This window comes from Protopterus annectens, chromosome 9.part0 (assembly GCF_019279795.1).
Source record: "Protopterus annectens isolate FY-2018-M chromosome 9.part0, PAN1.0, whole genome shotgun sequence".
Lineage (NCBI taxonomy): Eukaryota > Metazoa > Chordata > Ceratodontiformes > Protopteridae > Protopterus > Protopterus annectens.
In genome coordinates, this window is record NC_056743.1 from 124,312,183 (window position 1) to 124,325,864 (window position 13,682).

Sequence of the window (13,682 nt, forward strand, 5' to 3'; positions counted from 1 at the left end):
ATCACTCATTGCAAAAATGCCTTTCTGGGGGAGATCACATAAATAATCATCACAGGCCACTCCTCCAGAATATATCATTAGCATTTGTGGTAGACCACGGAGACAGCTCACTGTGATGCTACACCTCTTTGTGGTCCACCACCATGGTAGGGCTGTCTCTGAATAGGAAATGGTTACAGCAAAATGTACACCAGGCATAAACCTTGCAAAAACCTTTTTGTATCTGGCCCAGTGTGTTTTTTATTGTGTCATATTCTACTCTACCCCCCCAACACAGACAAATACCCAAAGCTGGGTTGCTGCCCTAGTCATTTATTTCAACTCACTGGATCATGGTCTACAAAATATAATTTTATTTATTTTATTTTAATTTGTTTGAGCTGATTCTCTGAGGTTCAAGTTTTAGCCATGACCTTGTTACAGACATAATCTGAAATACAATGTGGAGAGAAAATGCCATGAGCAACAGTTAGGTAGATTATGTACAGTCATATACTTAATAAGATAAATATTAGGATACAGTATTAAATATGAAGGGCAGTGATGATTGGTAATGCTATTTTTTCTACATTCTGTATTAGATATTTAAGTTAAGCAATATACAATTGTTAACCTATGTGGTATGTGGAATGACTACTACAGAACTGGTTGCCACATGCGGGACTAATGACTTTATGATGCTTTGACTACATCATGTAGATCACTGCATGACATCTAACACAGCAGGAAGCCTGCTGTATTTCTTTTTTTTTTTTTGGAGGGGGCAGTCTATGGAGCTCTAGGTCATTTGGGGATGCTATACTTTCAGACTGATTGACTAAATCACTGTATTTTAGTGACATATTTTTAATTTAGATGAAATATGTTGTTAGGCTGGGCTGTCACTGAGGAGCAGCATGTTCCATGCTTTTGGGTCTCTGATGAAGAAAGCATTGGATGTGTTTCTTATAAAAAAAGCACTGGCACTGTTTGACTAGGCTGAGTCAAAGGTGGTAGTGTAAGTATTCTGTTGTGATGTTTAGGCTGTAATAAATTAACACAGCTATGGCAGGGGTTATTGATTATGTTCTGATTTATCAAAAAGACGAATGTCACTATTATAAAGATGGTCTGGAATTTTTAAGAAAAGGCATGCAATTGTTGAATGGTTAGGTAGTTATGTGCAAGTTTTGTGAATGCACATATGATAATGTACATTATTTAGGCAACAGTGTAGCTTTCGATAATTCTTGAGGATATGTTACACATAACTGGTAAGAATCATTGCAAGGTAGGCTTTATAAGCCTTTTTACAAGTACTCATTTGTTATTCTTGGTTAGTTATTCTTACAGGGAATTGTATGTTTTCAGAAGTTTTTGCAATTTACATATTGTATAATTGGGCTGAAACAATCACAGGATCTTACTAGGAAGGTTGTCTGGTTGACCATATAGAGCCTAGTCATACAATCCACTGAGATTAGTAAGTAGATTTGTCACACTAATCAGTGAGGGCCATACTTCTTACCCCAGGACTAAATTTGTGGGTATTCATTCAGTCATCATATAAGAACTTGAAGGAATCCAATGTGGTAAATAGTTTTGCTTGCAAGAGGAGCTTGACCCACAGATAGGAGCTTCTTTGGGTAAGAATCCTATCTCTCTAGAAGGTTCTATTTATGTCATGATGAACAGAGGCATATCTAGTGCCCAGTGCCATTCCTCAATATGACACCCCTAGATATTATTGAGGAGCACAAAAAAAAAAGGCTGGTGTTCTTGAATGTCTTGAATGCAGGAGTGAACCAGCCAAACAAGTTCTGTTTCTGCAACCCACCCCTGCCCCTACTTAGCTGAGGAACAATTTAAAAAAGGTACGGGGGCTACTGAAATTCAGAAATTGATCGGGTCCTGTTACTATGCCCTACACTCAACCCTCCTTCCTCATAATTTTAGTTGGAAAAAAAGAAAGAAACAAATCTTTTTTTTTTATTCTAAACTACAGTAAACTGCTTGCTACAAATGCAGTACGCTGTTGCTATAGTTTATAGCACACACAGAATGACACAGCACTCAGGGTTTAGGCAAAACATTTTTTTTCTTTTAAATTTTAGCAGTTGCTACAGTTTATATCTCACATGGAGTGCTACAGTGTTCTGTTTTTAGTATATAAAAAAATACAAAATAAAAGAAACAAGTTTTTTTTTTCTTTTAAACTATAGCAAACTTCTTGCTACAGAGCACACACAGAGTGTTACAACACTAATGTTTGATCACAAAAGAGTGATCAGAATAGGATGGCCAATTGCTCTCCTAACCCTTTGTGGCTGGGTGGTTACCCCTTTATGTCCCCCTAACTATGCTACCGCTACTGAAGGCTAAGGTCTTTGGAAGGAGTGTTTCTTTATTACTTGTATTTTTGAGGTAGAGTAGGGCAGGCACTTTCATAGCTTTCTACACACTGCATATTTCTTTCTTTTGCTTTCACTTCCAGGCAAGGTTGACTTTCATTGCTTATACAAACTCAAGATATTTCTGCTGAATACAGTTCCAACCAGTTTATTTAAGGGGTAACATAACTCTCTTCAGAAGTATCTACAAATTTCCTAGCAGACAGTGATTTTTACTTGCTTTAAACATGGGAGAATCATGCCTGGTTCATATAACTAGTATTTTTCTACACTACAACACATTATACTCTACCAGCTTATCAAGATTTCACTCTGTTCATTTCAATGCTGGTAGTTTTATAATGTACAATTTGTTTCTCAATCTTTCTTCCATTTCAGGCATTAAAATTTGCTTGGCTCCATCTTTCCAACACACATTTTATTTAAATGTAACAAACTCAGCAGGCTTTTCTTATTGCTACATAAACTAAAATATTCTTTTTCTTGTAAATACAAGAACAAAAATAAAAGTATTAGTGGGTTTATATCTGTGCATAATACTTGTGAACTGTTTCAGAAGTGCCAGACCACTGAACTTTAAAACTGTGGGCATTAGTACTTCAGACACTATTTAGACTATTTTATAAGGCACACTGCAGTTGGTATTTTCTAGTAACACACATTTCAGAATATTATTTTCAAACAAAGATTGAGAAACCGTTTCTTAAATACATTTTCCACTATTGTTTCTGAGCACAAACCTTTTGCTCCTACAGTAGAACAAATAACATCTGTAAATCAGTTACTGGTTTACTTTAACAAAAAACTCAGCATAGACTTAAGAAATCAAATAAACCTCGAACAACCCTACAAAAGCAAATGTGGAAGGAGTCCCACACATGTTTTAACTACTGAGTGCTTTTTATTCAACAGAACTTCATCAGTTTTAAAACCAAGTACACAAACCAAGTTTAAAAAAATATCAAATGAATCACAAGATGAACTAACCAAATAAATGCGTTTTCTCTGTTCGCTCTGTTCATCTTAAAGTTGCAGTTAAAAAAATGTAACCAGGCGCTAACCAGTTAGAAGTGTTACTCTCTATCTGAAATTGTAGTGTTGCTGACACCACTCTGAATATAATTGTTCTAGAATGAACAATTGTTTTTGTAAAATGAGAGAACATGGCTACTTTTAACAACTTTAAACAAAGGTATTACTGATTCACTTTCTTTAAACATATCACTTTTCCATACTTTATACTTACTAGCAACACTTTGCCCCACAAAGAGAATTTTCCAATAGCTTTTCTCAAATCATAAATAATTTGAAATCACAGTGCTTCACAATTCATTGGTTATACATCTTTATTTAAATTGCAGTAAGCTGTATTTTATTTGAAAGTTTACTACTAGTGTCAGGGCTGGTAACTCGGCACGTAAAAATCAACTACCAATCATTAGCGGACCGGAGTTCCGCTGTGGCAACCCCTAACCAGGAAAAGCCGAAAGACACAACAACAACTACTAGTGTCATAGCTGGCTTATCCAGTGCCCAGAGATGTTCTACTGATTTAGTGATCCAATGCCAGGTCTGCTCCTACCTCCCAAAAAGGTCTTTAAACAAAGAGGAAAATTGCTTCCTCAAGAAACAGTATTAATATTCTTTTCTGTACTGGCAATTCAGAAATGCCAGTATGGAAATGAATGTCAGTACTGCACTACTGATTTATTGACATCTCAACATTGCATCCCTAAAACATTGCACCTAAGGTGGCTGCACCTTCACCCCTGCCATGCTGTGCTTCTGTTCACTACTTGCATATACTCAGATATACTAAGTTCTTTCAGCAGTATCTCTGAGCAAATACTGCATGCTGCAACAACAGTTTTCATTGAATTTCTTTTATCAGATAAGTGTATTTTATATGTATGTCTTTAGTAACTGAAATTTCAGCAATTTCATATCACTTTGCTAAAGCATTCAATGGTACCTATCATTCTACTAGTACTTTTTGTTTCAATTCTTTTAAACTTGGTTGAATAGTTAGGTTACCTATTTTACTTAGGTAATTTATTTCAGAATTAGAATCCAGCTTCTGCTTATGTCTTCCAGCTTTGGGTATGGGAAAGCATAGCTAATGACTCTGTCCTTTCATTCAATACCGCTTCACTAAGACAGCTGTTCTCAACCCCTACATCAGTACATGCTCTGAAATGCACTTTTGTTAGATTCATAGTAATTTGGAAGGATTTTCCATATATTTGAATTGTGGTTACCAGTAGTAAAATCATTTTTGCCAGAATTCTCCATCAGATGTAATTTTTTGGAAGTATTAATTTGGTGAAAACACACATTTAACCTCAGTTGCCATTTTAACTTAATGATTCAAGTCTGTTTGGCCCGTATCCAAACAGGACACTGAGGACCAGGTACTTATAAGCTACCTCTATTCATAAGGAACATGGTGCAAGGCCTGGTGTAAATATCCTATTGTCCATCCACTGGTGTAGGTTGTGCTTAAATTGGGTAATAGATAAATTCAGCTTCACATGGATGGAAAGCCTGCTTCATAGGATGGGTGGTCTCTGGGATACATATCTGTTTCTCCAGCGTGTTCTGTTCATGTCACAGACAAAATTCAGGTCCCCTGACCTTGTATTTCTGGCACTGTTTGACTTACAAATATGCAGGAGATTCATAAGTGTGGGATTTACAGATTCCTTGTAAGTCAGCCATAGATCACCACTTGGTAATCTATAGGAGACTGTGTAGAAGGGGAAGGGCTGTAAGGTGCTCTGCATAAGATAAGTTTGTTGCACCTTGTAATCCTTCTGTAAGAAACCCTTGAGGTCTGTCTAGTTGCAATATATGCCTGGTCAAGTACATACCTAAGGGAGCACTGTACTCTATGATTGGTCTGATAAGGGCAGAATACAGTGGGACAATGACCTCTTTGGATTTAGATGCCTTTCCCTTACTTACAAGCTGCGCAACATAAAAGGATTTCCTCACCACTGTGGCCACATGGTGGTTGAAGGTAAGGCTGCTGTCTATATGTGTACCCAGATCCCTGACCATTGGGTTGACTCTTAGGGGCATATTATCAACACGGTAATTAGCAGGGATGGTTTACTTCCCAAAGGGTACAGTTTTGTATTTCTTAGCATTGAGTTTAGGACAATGGCTTTGGCATAATTTGTTAGTCAGAGATAGGCCTTCTTGAAGTATGCTAGTCTGTGAAGGGGAGTCGATAATAACTCCCAGCTTGCAGTCATCTGCAGACTTAGTCAGCCATAACCTTCAGCATTTGCTTCCATTTCAGAGAAAGTGATGCCAAAAAGGAGTAGGCCCATTACTGAGCCCTGGAGGACTCCGTTAGAGAGTGGTCTCTTGGTGGTTGTGGACTCATCTATTTTGACCTCCAGGATCCTATCAGTGAGCCAGTTGACTATCCAGCAGGTGATAAAAGGGGTTATACCTAAATTAGTGAGCTTGTCTATAATGCCTGAGTGGGGAATTGTATCAAAAGTCTTGGCCAGGTGGAGGTAAGCTCTTTGCACAGTCTTGCCTTCATCTATTAGGTGGTGACCCTCTCAAAGAAGTCCACCAGATTATTCATTTAACAAAGCTGAACTGTGATGGGACCAGCATTTTCAGGTTACCTATGTCCTCATATATCATGTCCATGATGATTCTTTTATGACCTTACATATGAAACTGGTCAGAATTATGGGCCTTTAGTTACCTGGATCAGTGGTTGGACCTCCTTTGTGCAAAGAAATGACTGTAGCCATCTTCACTCCTTGGGTACAAAACCTGACTGTAGGGTTCAGTTGAAAAGTGATACAAGTGGACCAGAGAGGTCATACTTCACGCTATTTATTAAGCATCTTGGGGTGTTATCTGGGCCTATAGATGCAGTGTTTTTTGCCTTAGAAAGTGCATCGATGACCTGTTCCCTTATAACAGTTGCAGGGATTGTGCTTTGTGGCATCTCCTTTGGACTATCGGGGATACTAGGGGGAGAAATTTGAGCTGAACCTGTCAGCCAAAAGGTTAGTAATGCCAGTGGCCTTCACACAATACAGATAGTCTTGAGCTGTAAAATGTGACAACCATGTTACTTAAGCATTTAGGGGTTGTTAAGGTCATCATGACTCATTGTTATGTCTTAGTAGATTCTCAAAGTTCTTACGGAATCATTTTAAGTTCAACACAGTCCCTCTTTCAAACAAAGCAAATAATTTGTTGCACTCACAGCATTGCCTATAATTTCAGTTTAATCTCTTTAGGACAATCTGTGCTGCTAAAACAAAAACAGATTCCCCACTGTTTGGCAGTTTCTTGTCTAAATCCAATGCTTTCCAGTTGTCTCTCTCGCTCTTTCTCTCTCTGTCAAACTCCTTAACTTGTGAAAAAGGCCTGAAGGACTGCAGTGTTTCTCTTTCTGCTTCTGTTCATCCATTTTTACAAGTGGAGGGCTTAGTTTTCTCTCTTCAGGGCATTTGTATGGAATTATCCTCTCACAGTGCCTAATATCATAGACTAATGTACCCTCAACAATTGTTGGGTGGCACTATGCCACAATGTGTATGTATAATGTATATATATGTGTAAGCATATATTTATATTTATTTGTATATGTATAGTTATGTGTATATTTTTGTGAATATGCATATGTATGGGTATGCTGTAGGTTTATGTAAAGGTATAGTTATAGATATGTGTATATGTTTATGTATATGTGTAGCAGTTGCCACAGAAGGTTAAGGCTGCGAGCTGTATTTAATGTAGTACAGGGTTTGAATCTCACAGCCCTCATTTGCCTACTGTGTGACCTCGAGCAAGTCACCTAACCAGACAGTACTTAGAGGCAACTGAGAATTTAGCCTAGGATCCTCAGTGGTTCCTTGGACTATAAGCCTAGTAACTACCTGTGAACCCATATGTATTGTTTTGGTTAGGTGCAATATTATGGCTGACAGTGGAACAGATAGTTTATTTGATTCCTTCCACACCAGTGATGGGTGGCCGGCTATGTAGGCTAAATTGGTTAACTCTGACTTCCCTTTGCTGAATTTTTTTTCATTTTTTTTTTAAGATTACAGAACATTTATTCATCTTGTGTACTGTGGGTATAATGGGGAACATTTACGAAGCAGTATAAAGCAGTGTTGGTGCAGGTAGTGTCGGCTATCTGTGATAAGGTATCACAATATATAAACTTTGCCAATTTTGTCTCTGTTTTGTATGATAAACATTCAGAATGTTCATTTTATATTTTAACTTTCAAATATAACATTCATAATCCATTTAAAATACATACCTGTTATGTCTGTAGTCCAAGTATGTGTCACATCTGCAAGAAAAATAAAATTTCAAATAAAAGCAAAGACAGATAACCGCTGATATTATTGAAGCCTCAAGTTAGTATATTCAAACATTTGAGTCAAAACTGAAAGAGTTCGGTATTCACTCATAACTTAAACATTATATCATATTATTAGGCAACAGTTTCAACCAAGTCTTCTTAAAATTTTCCATTCTGAACCTGGTAAAGGAAAGTAGCAACATCACTGTATATAACTCCTTACTTAGACCGAAACATTATAGGTTCATAGGTTCATAGGTTCATAGGTTCATACTAGGCTATCTGCCCTGGCGCAATTATAAGCCTAGCCCGATTCTGTATGGCTTACGCCACCCCTTGATTTGAGTATACTGTGCCCTTTTTAAGGTTTAGTTTATTGTGCCTCTGTCTAATAGTGACACGGGAGTAATCCATGGGACAAACCTACGATCCCCCATCCACCTATCAAGATTCTTCTTGAAGAGATTCAGTGAGGTGCTCTGCCTCACATGAACTGGAATTCTATTCCAGAGCGAAGGGAGCCTCTGGGTTATGAACCTGTCCCTCCAGCAAGTTCTATTTATTTCTGTGCTGAGGTTCAAGTCCCTCGAGCGTGTGGCTCTAAGGGATTTAGATTTACTGAGGTGGAGCATGTCCATTAATTCTGGATTTGACATAGCTTTGTATGTCAGGCATAGATCGCCTCGAAGTAGGCAGTATGCAACTGAGTAGAGCTGGAGTTTTTTTAACCGAGCAGCATATGGCATCTGTTTGAGACCCTTGATCCTCTTGGTGAGATACTTTTGGGGTCTTTCTAATTGCTGCAGGTGTCGGGTAAGGTACATCCCAAAAGGGGCATTGTATTCTATGATGGGCCTGATGAGGGATGAATAATATTGCATGTCACATTTATGTATTTTGATCTGAGATTGAAACATGAAACTTGTAACACTGAAGACATGGTACAAAGTGATGGCTATGACAAAACACTGATGGTTCACTAGCTAAGGTTAACAGACATCATGCAGAAACTATGAAGAAAAGCTGTCCATGAACTATGTGCACTAATAAAAGTATTTGAGTGGTTTGTTTTATTACAACACAGAGTTCATGTAGAGGTTATTCTTCAAACTAACCTTATGAAGATCTTACCTACTGAATATAAATGAATAGAATATGATCTTATGGCTGAGATTTATATTTGGTAAGAAAGTAAATATTTACTATGTGGGGTCATTAGCCAGAGATTAGAGTGAAGCAGCCTGATAATGAGAATGACACCTTGTTCATGCCTATAAAGAGGGAGACAGAAACAAGCTTCCATTGTAGCCACTCTTTCCCCTTTCATTTCAAAGCAGCAGGCAGATAAAATAGGTAGATGTCTATGTAGCGGCTGGTAAGAAAAGTAGGAAAAAATGATGGCATCAGAGTAACGCAGACTATATAACTTAACTGGTTTTGTCTGCACAATGGGAGTAGTAGAACATGACTGACAAGTTATGGGAGAGAGAGTATTACCTGACAACAGGTAAAAGGATGAGTGAATGATACCATCAGGAGGACATCATACAGTTTTTAAAAGTTGCTGCAACAAAACTTCAGAGTATGGGGTTCATTTCTGACTTATGGCACTGTTTACATGGCAAACAAACAAACTCTGCACGGATGGCTAGTGCAAAGGTCCAAAATGCGAACCAGCAAACTGAAAACAAACTGTGCTGGTCTGTTTCTTTTGGGTTTACTGTTTGCATGGGGTTTGCATATTCGTTCCATACACTGACTTTCAATATTACCCTTGCTAAAATGCTGAAAGGTTTACTTAAATTCATTAAAATGGAAAAAGCCATAAAAGCTGAGGGCAAGACGTTGCTCCCCTGTTTGGAGGCTTTGTCATACACTCTTAACTTTATATGAGAATCCCACAGCTGTAGCACCTTGACATGGCATATTTAATCCTAGGATAGCATAAGTACTATTCAAGACACTCTCTCCACATTTGCAGTCCTCACTGCAAGTGAAATTCAGCAAATTCTACTTCCAATCTGCTGAATTCAGGGATATGTAATTCAGAAAATGTATCTTCAGATGACTAAATTAATTCTGGTTTGAATATGTCTAATGATAAACAGAAAAAATTATCTGTCACATTATATGTTCATATAATGTTACGAAGCATATAGCTAAGAACATAATTGAGACTGTCAGCTACATCACGAACCAGCAGGTGAGTAACAGTGTCTCCCATTAATTAGTTTTTTTCCAGGTATTCTAGGTAGAGATTTGTGGTCACCTATCTAGTCATTCAGACTGGATTAAAAGTTTGTCAGGGATGTACTCTGATTTACAACAGCAGCTTATTCCAGGAACACTGGATATGTTAGGTTAGGCATCTGTTTTTCAATCCGGTATTGTTGGTGTAGCACTACAGGTTTAAGGCTCTAGACTGAGTGTTTGCTTTACCAATAGCTCTGATTAGCTAAAGAAGTTAAATAGTACTGTGTTGTTTGTAATGCAAAAAGCTAAACAAAGATCACTTCAAGATCTGTACAACACTGAGTAGAGGAATAAGGCTTTGAGGTTATAGAATAGCTAAGGGTACCAAAACAGAGACCATTTTGGTGAGGAAACATAGAGGTTTCTCATGTTAGTTTAGGTGCTTAGCAAGGTATATGCTGAAGGAGGCATGTTCTTCAAAGATGAGCCTAATATGAAAGAAATGTAGTGGCACTGTAACATTATTGGACCTTGAAGAGATGCAATGAAGGATAACTTGTACAAATTAGAATAATTATTTAATCACAATAGAGACATGGAGGCCAACGGAGAGTTTTTTTATCATTATAAGTACCCAAGACCCTGCTGACCATGTCAGGTTTAAATGAAGTGTTAGTGTTGGTAAGTAGTAATGATGTCTGAGTTACCAAGGAAACAATTCTGCATTTCCTGACAATGAGAATAAAGCCATGATTAACATGCTAAGCATTTATTTGGCCTAGTCTTGTCTGTGGCCTTGAGTATCAGAATAGGATTTGATAACCACCCCCATTTTGTAATCATTAGCAAACTTGTTTAGCCACAGCCCATTGATATTATCTTTTATATCAGATACGTTTAAATCAAAGGTGAGGGTCTAGGAAAGAGCCCTGTAGGACACAGCTGGTGTCATTTTTGTTTCAAAGGCAAATGCCCCCAGCTGTGATGTTATGGATTCTATCATAGAATTTATCAGTGAACCCAACATGAGTGATAATGTTGAAGACCTTGGGAAGGTTTAAGTAGACAGCAAGGACTATATACCCCTTATCCTTGGCCTTGGTGACCATTTCAAATAACTCAAACAGGCTGACCAGAGTAGACATGGCCTGGTATTACCTTTAATATCATTAAATTGTAGATCAACAAAGCCAAAAATCTCACAAAAAAACCCTGTCCCTCTTTGCAGAGTAGTCAGCTTCTGTATCCCTAGGCTTTATTATTCTAATTCCAAGGTCACTTTGCCTTAGGGAAAGCAAATTCCATAAATGCAGCAACTTTAGGTTCATAGGTTCATAGGTAGGTACTAGGCTATTGGCCCTAGGGCCTATATAAGCCTAGCCAAATGGTATCCTGGCTTTTGCCATGCAAAAAATTTATTTTCCTGTGCCCCTGTCAAGCAGAGCCACAGAAGTGATCCCTGGGGTGAATTTCCTATCTCCCATCCAATCATCTAGATTTTTCTTGAAGAGTGCTAATGAGAAACTTTGTTTTATATAGATAGGTAGTTTGTTCCAGAGTATGGGAAGTCTCTGGGACAGGAATCTATCCCTCCAGCATGTTCTGTTTATTGTGGTGACAAGGTTTAGGTCCCTAGAGCGTGTAACTTGGAGGGATTAGAATTTCTTTAAGTGGAGCATGTCCAACAGATCTGGATTTGACATAGCTTTGTATGTTAAAAACCACAAAAAGGGAGGAAGAGTGCCTTGAAAAATGTACCAAGAATCAACACCACCAAAAGCACTTGCAGAACCAGCAAATTAAGCGGCTCTTCAGTTCAGTGAACCAAAACAGCTTATCGCCACAATGCAAAACTTTGCATTTTTGTCCTTAGACTTTGTCAGAATGAATAATTACACAAGTTAATTATCTCCTTAAATACTCTTCCATAACAATTTAACAAAGTAATTAATCAATTAAAACATTTTTATTTTAATTAAATATATTACATTCAAAATACACCTATAAAAACTTTCTTAAAATAAATAATCACATACACTTAACAAAACCCTACTTCTAACCCTAAAGTAAAGCTTGCATATATTATTATGTATGCATTTACCTTAATAACCCAAAGGTCATTATACTTTAAGGAGCTATATAGAAGGGCCAACTATGATAATTTGACATTTTGAATTTCACCAGGACTTTCATTGTGTTAGAATTCTATATTCAATAATATCTACTTATTTCAATGTAATGTTATATATGCACTCACAATCAGGGTCAGTGACTGAAACAACACTCCATCCACCTGTTTGCCTTGTCTGAAATGAGGAAGAAACATGCCTTATCCTGTAGATTTGCTCAACCACTGCTCTCTATCTGGAGGCTGGCTAAGTAAGTGAATGAATAAGCTATACTAATTTGTGGTACTTTTGCAAGATGATGTAGAATTGCATTTGAAATGGCAGCAGTAGATAAGACTACTGTGCTAACAAGTTAGGTGACGGTGCATTGTTGTGCAAGTTTTTACATGCAAATTTACATTGACGTAAGTTATCTGGATTCGAGAGGTGTGCTCTCAAGTAATTTTATTTATTTATAGAACTTGCAGTCCAACTATTCTTCTTGTATTCTGGTTTGTTTACATGTTCGGTGGCAGTTACTGTTGTGCACTTTCATTTAACATCTATAATTTGCTATTCCATCACATGGATATCAGTCAAAAGCAAAACATAAAGCAAAAATAATTCAGTTGAAACAAATGAGTTCCTAGAATAACAGTAATTAGAACAATAATAATAAGCCAGTTAAATACAAAAATACACATAGCCTCACTTCTATGAAATGAGGTTCCAAGATACTTTCAAAGGTGTTATATTAAATATTTCATAAGTAATTCATTATTAAGGCTGGGTTGCAAAGTATATAAGTATATATAAACCAAACCTCCATCTGTAATAACATATCAGAAGGATCTAACTATAAATATATATACATTATAAAGACCCTCAATAAATCAGAATCACCTTATGAGATTTGAAGCAAATGTGATGCTACATGGCTAGTAGGAAAACTGTTGTTGACATCACATATGCATTTGAGTATCCATCCTAAGTTGATGTATGGTCTTACCAATGTAAAACTTATTACAGGAGCAAAGTAATCCATAAATCACCATTTTGATAACAATTAAATATCCTGGAACTTTGAACAGCTTTCCATTAATGATGTGTGTAGTTTCCTAATCCATGTAACTACAAGTAATACAATCCTTACACTGAAACTCCCAAACCTCTCACAACCCATATGTGTGTACAACTCTACTTGCTTTGTTAGGTGCATTTCTAGCAAGCAGAGTTACAACATTTGGATTCATGAAACCAAAACATTTTGAATATCATTTTGAAAAGCGTTTCAGTCAAAATGGCATGTAATGTTTTGTGATCACTTATCCTGAACCCTGAATTCTCTGTCATTTTGTTTAACTTGTGCCCATGGGCCCTTTGCTGTTTTTAGTTCTTAATGAATTCTGCTTTTTTGATAATCCATTATTAAAATAATGTAAAAGAAATTTGTAAATTAAATGAAGCTATTGAGACCTGTAACAATAGAATGGTTAATGATTTGATGTTTACAGTGAAAAATACTATGACCTTAGAGTACAGTTAGATAGAAAATGTCAGGACATTATTGTTAGAAAACATAAGAAACTGAAAACATATTAAGGAATACAATGAAGGAACTATCCCCCTTGGTTTAAT

General features: G+C 37.0%; 1 protein-coding gene across 3 annotated transcripts in view; it reads right to left on the reverse strand.

The window, feature by feature from the left end:
• Window positions 1–13,682, reverse strand: part of ELF5 (E74 like ETS transcription factor 5) — a 128,468-nt gene that overhangs the window by 46,162 nt on the left and 68,624 nt on the right. For all 3 annotated transcript variants that reach the window (XM_044082636.1, XM_044082635.1, XM_044082634.1), the window contains one exon: window positions 7,699–7,731. In XM_044082636.1, coding sequence (XP_043938571.1) covers window positions 7,699–7,731 — 33 coding nt within the window. The remainder of the gene's footprint in view (window positions 1–7,698; window positions 7,732–13,682) is intronic.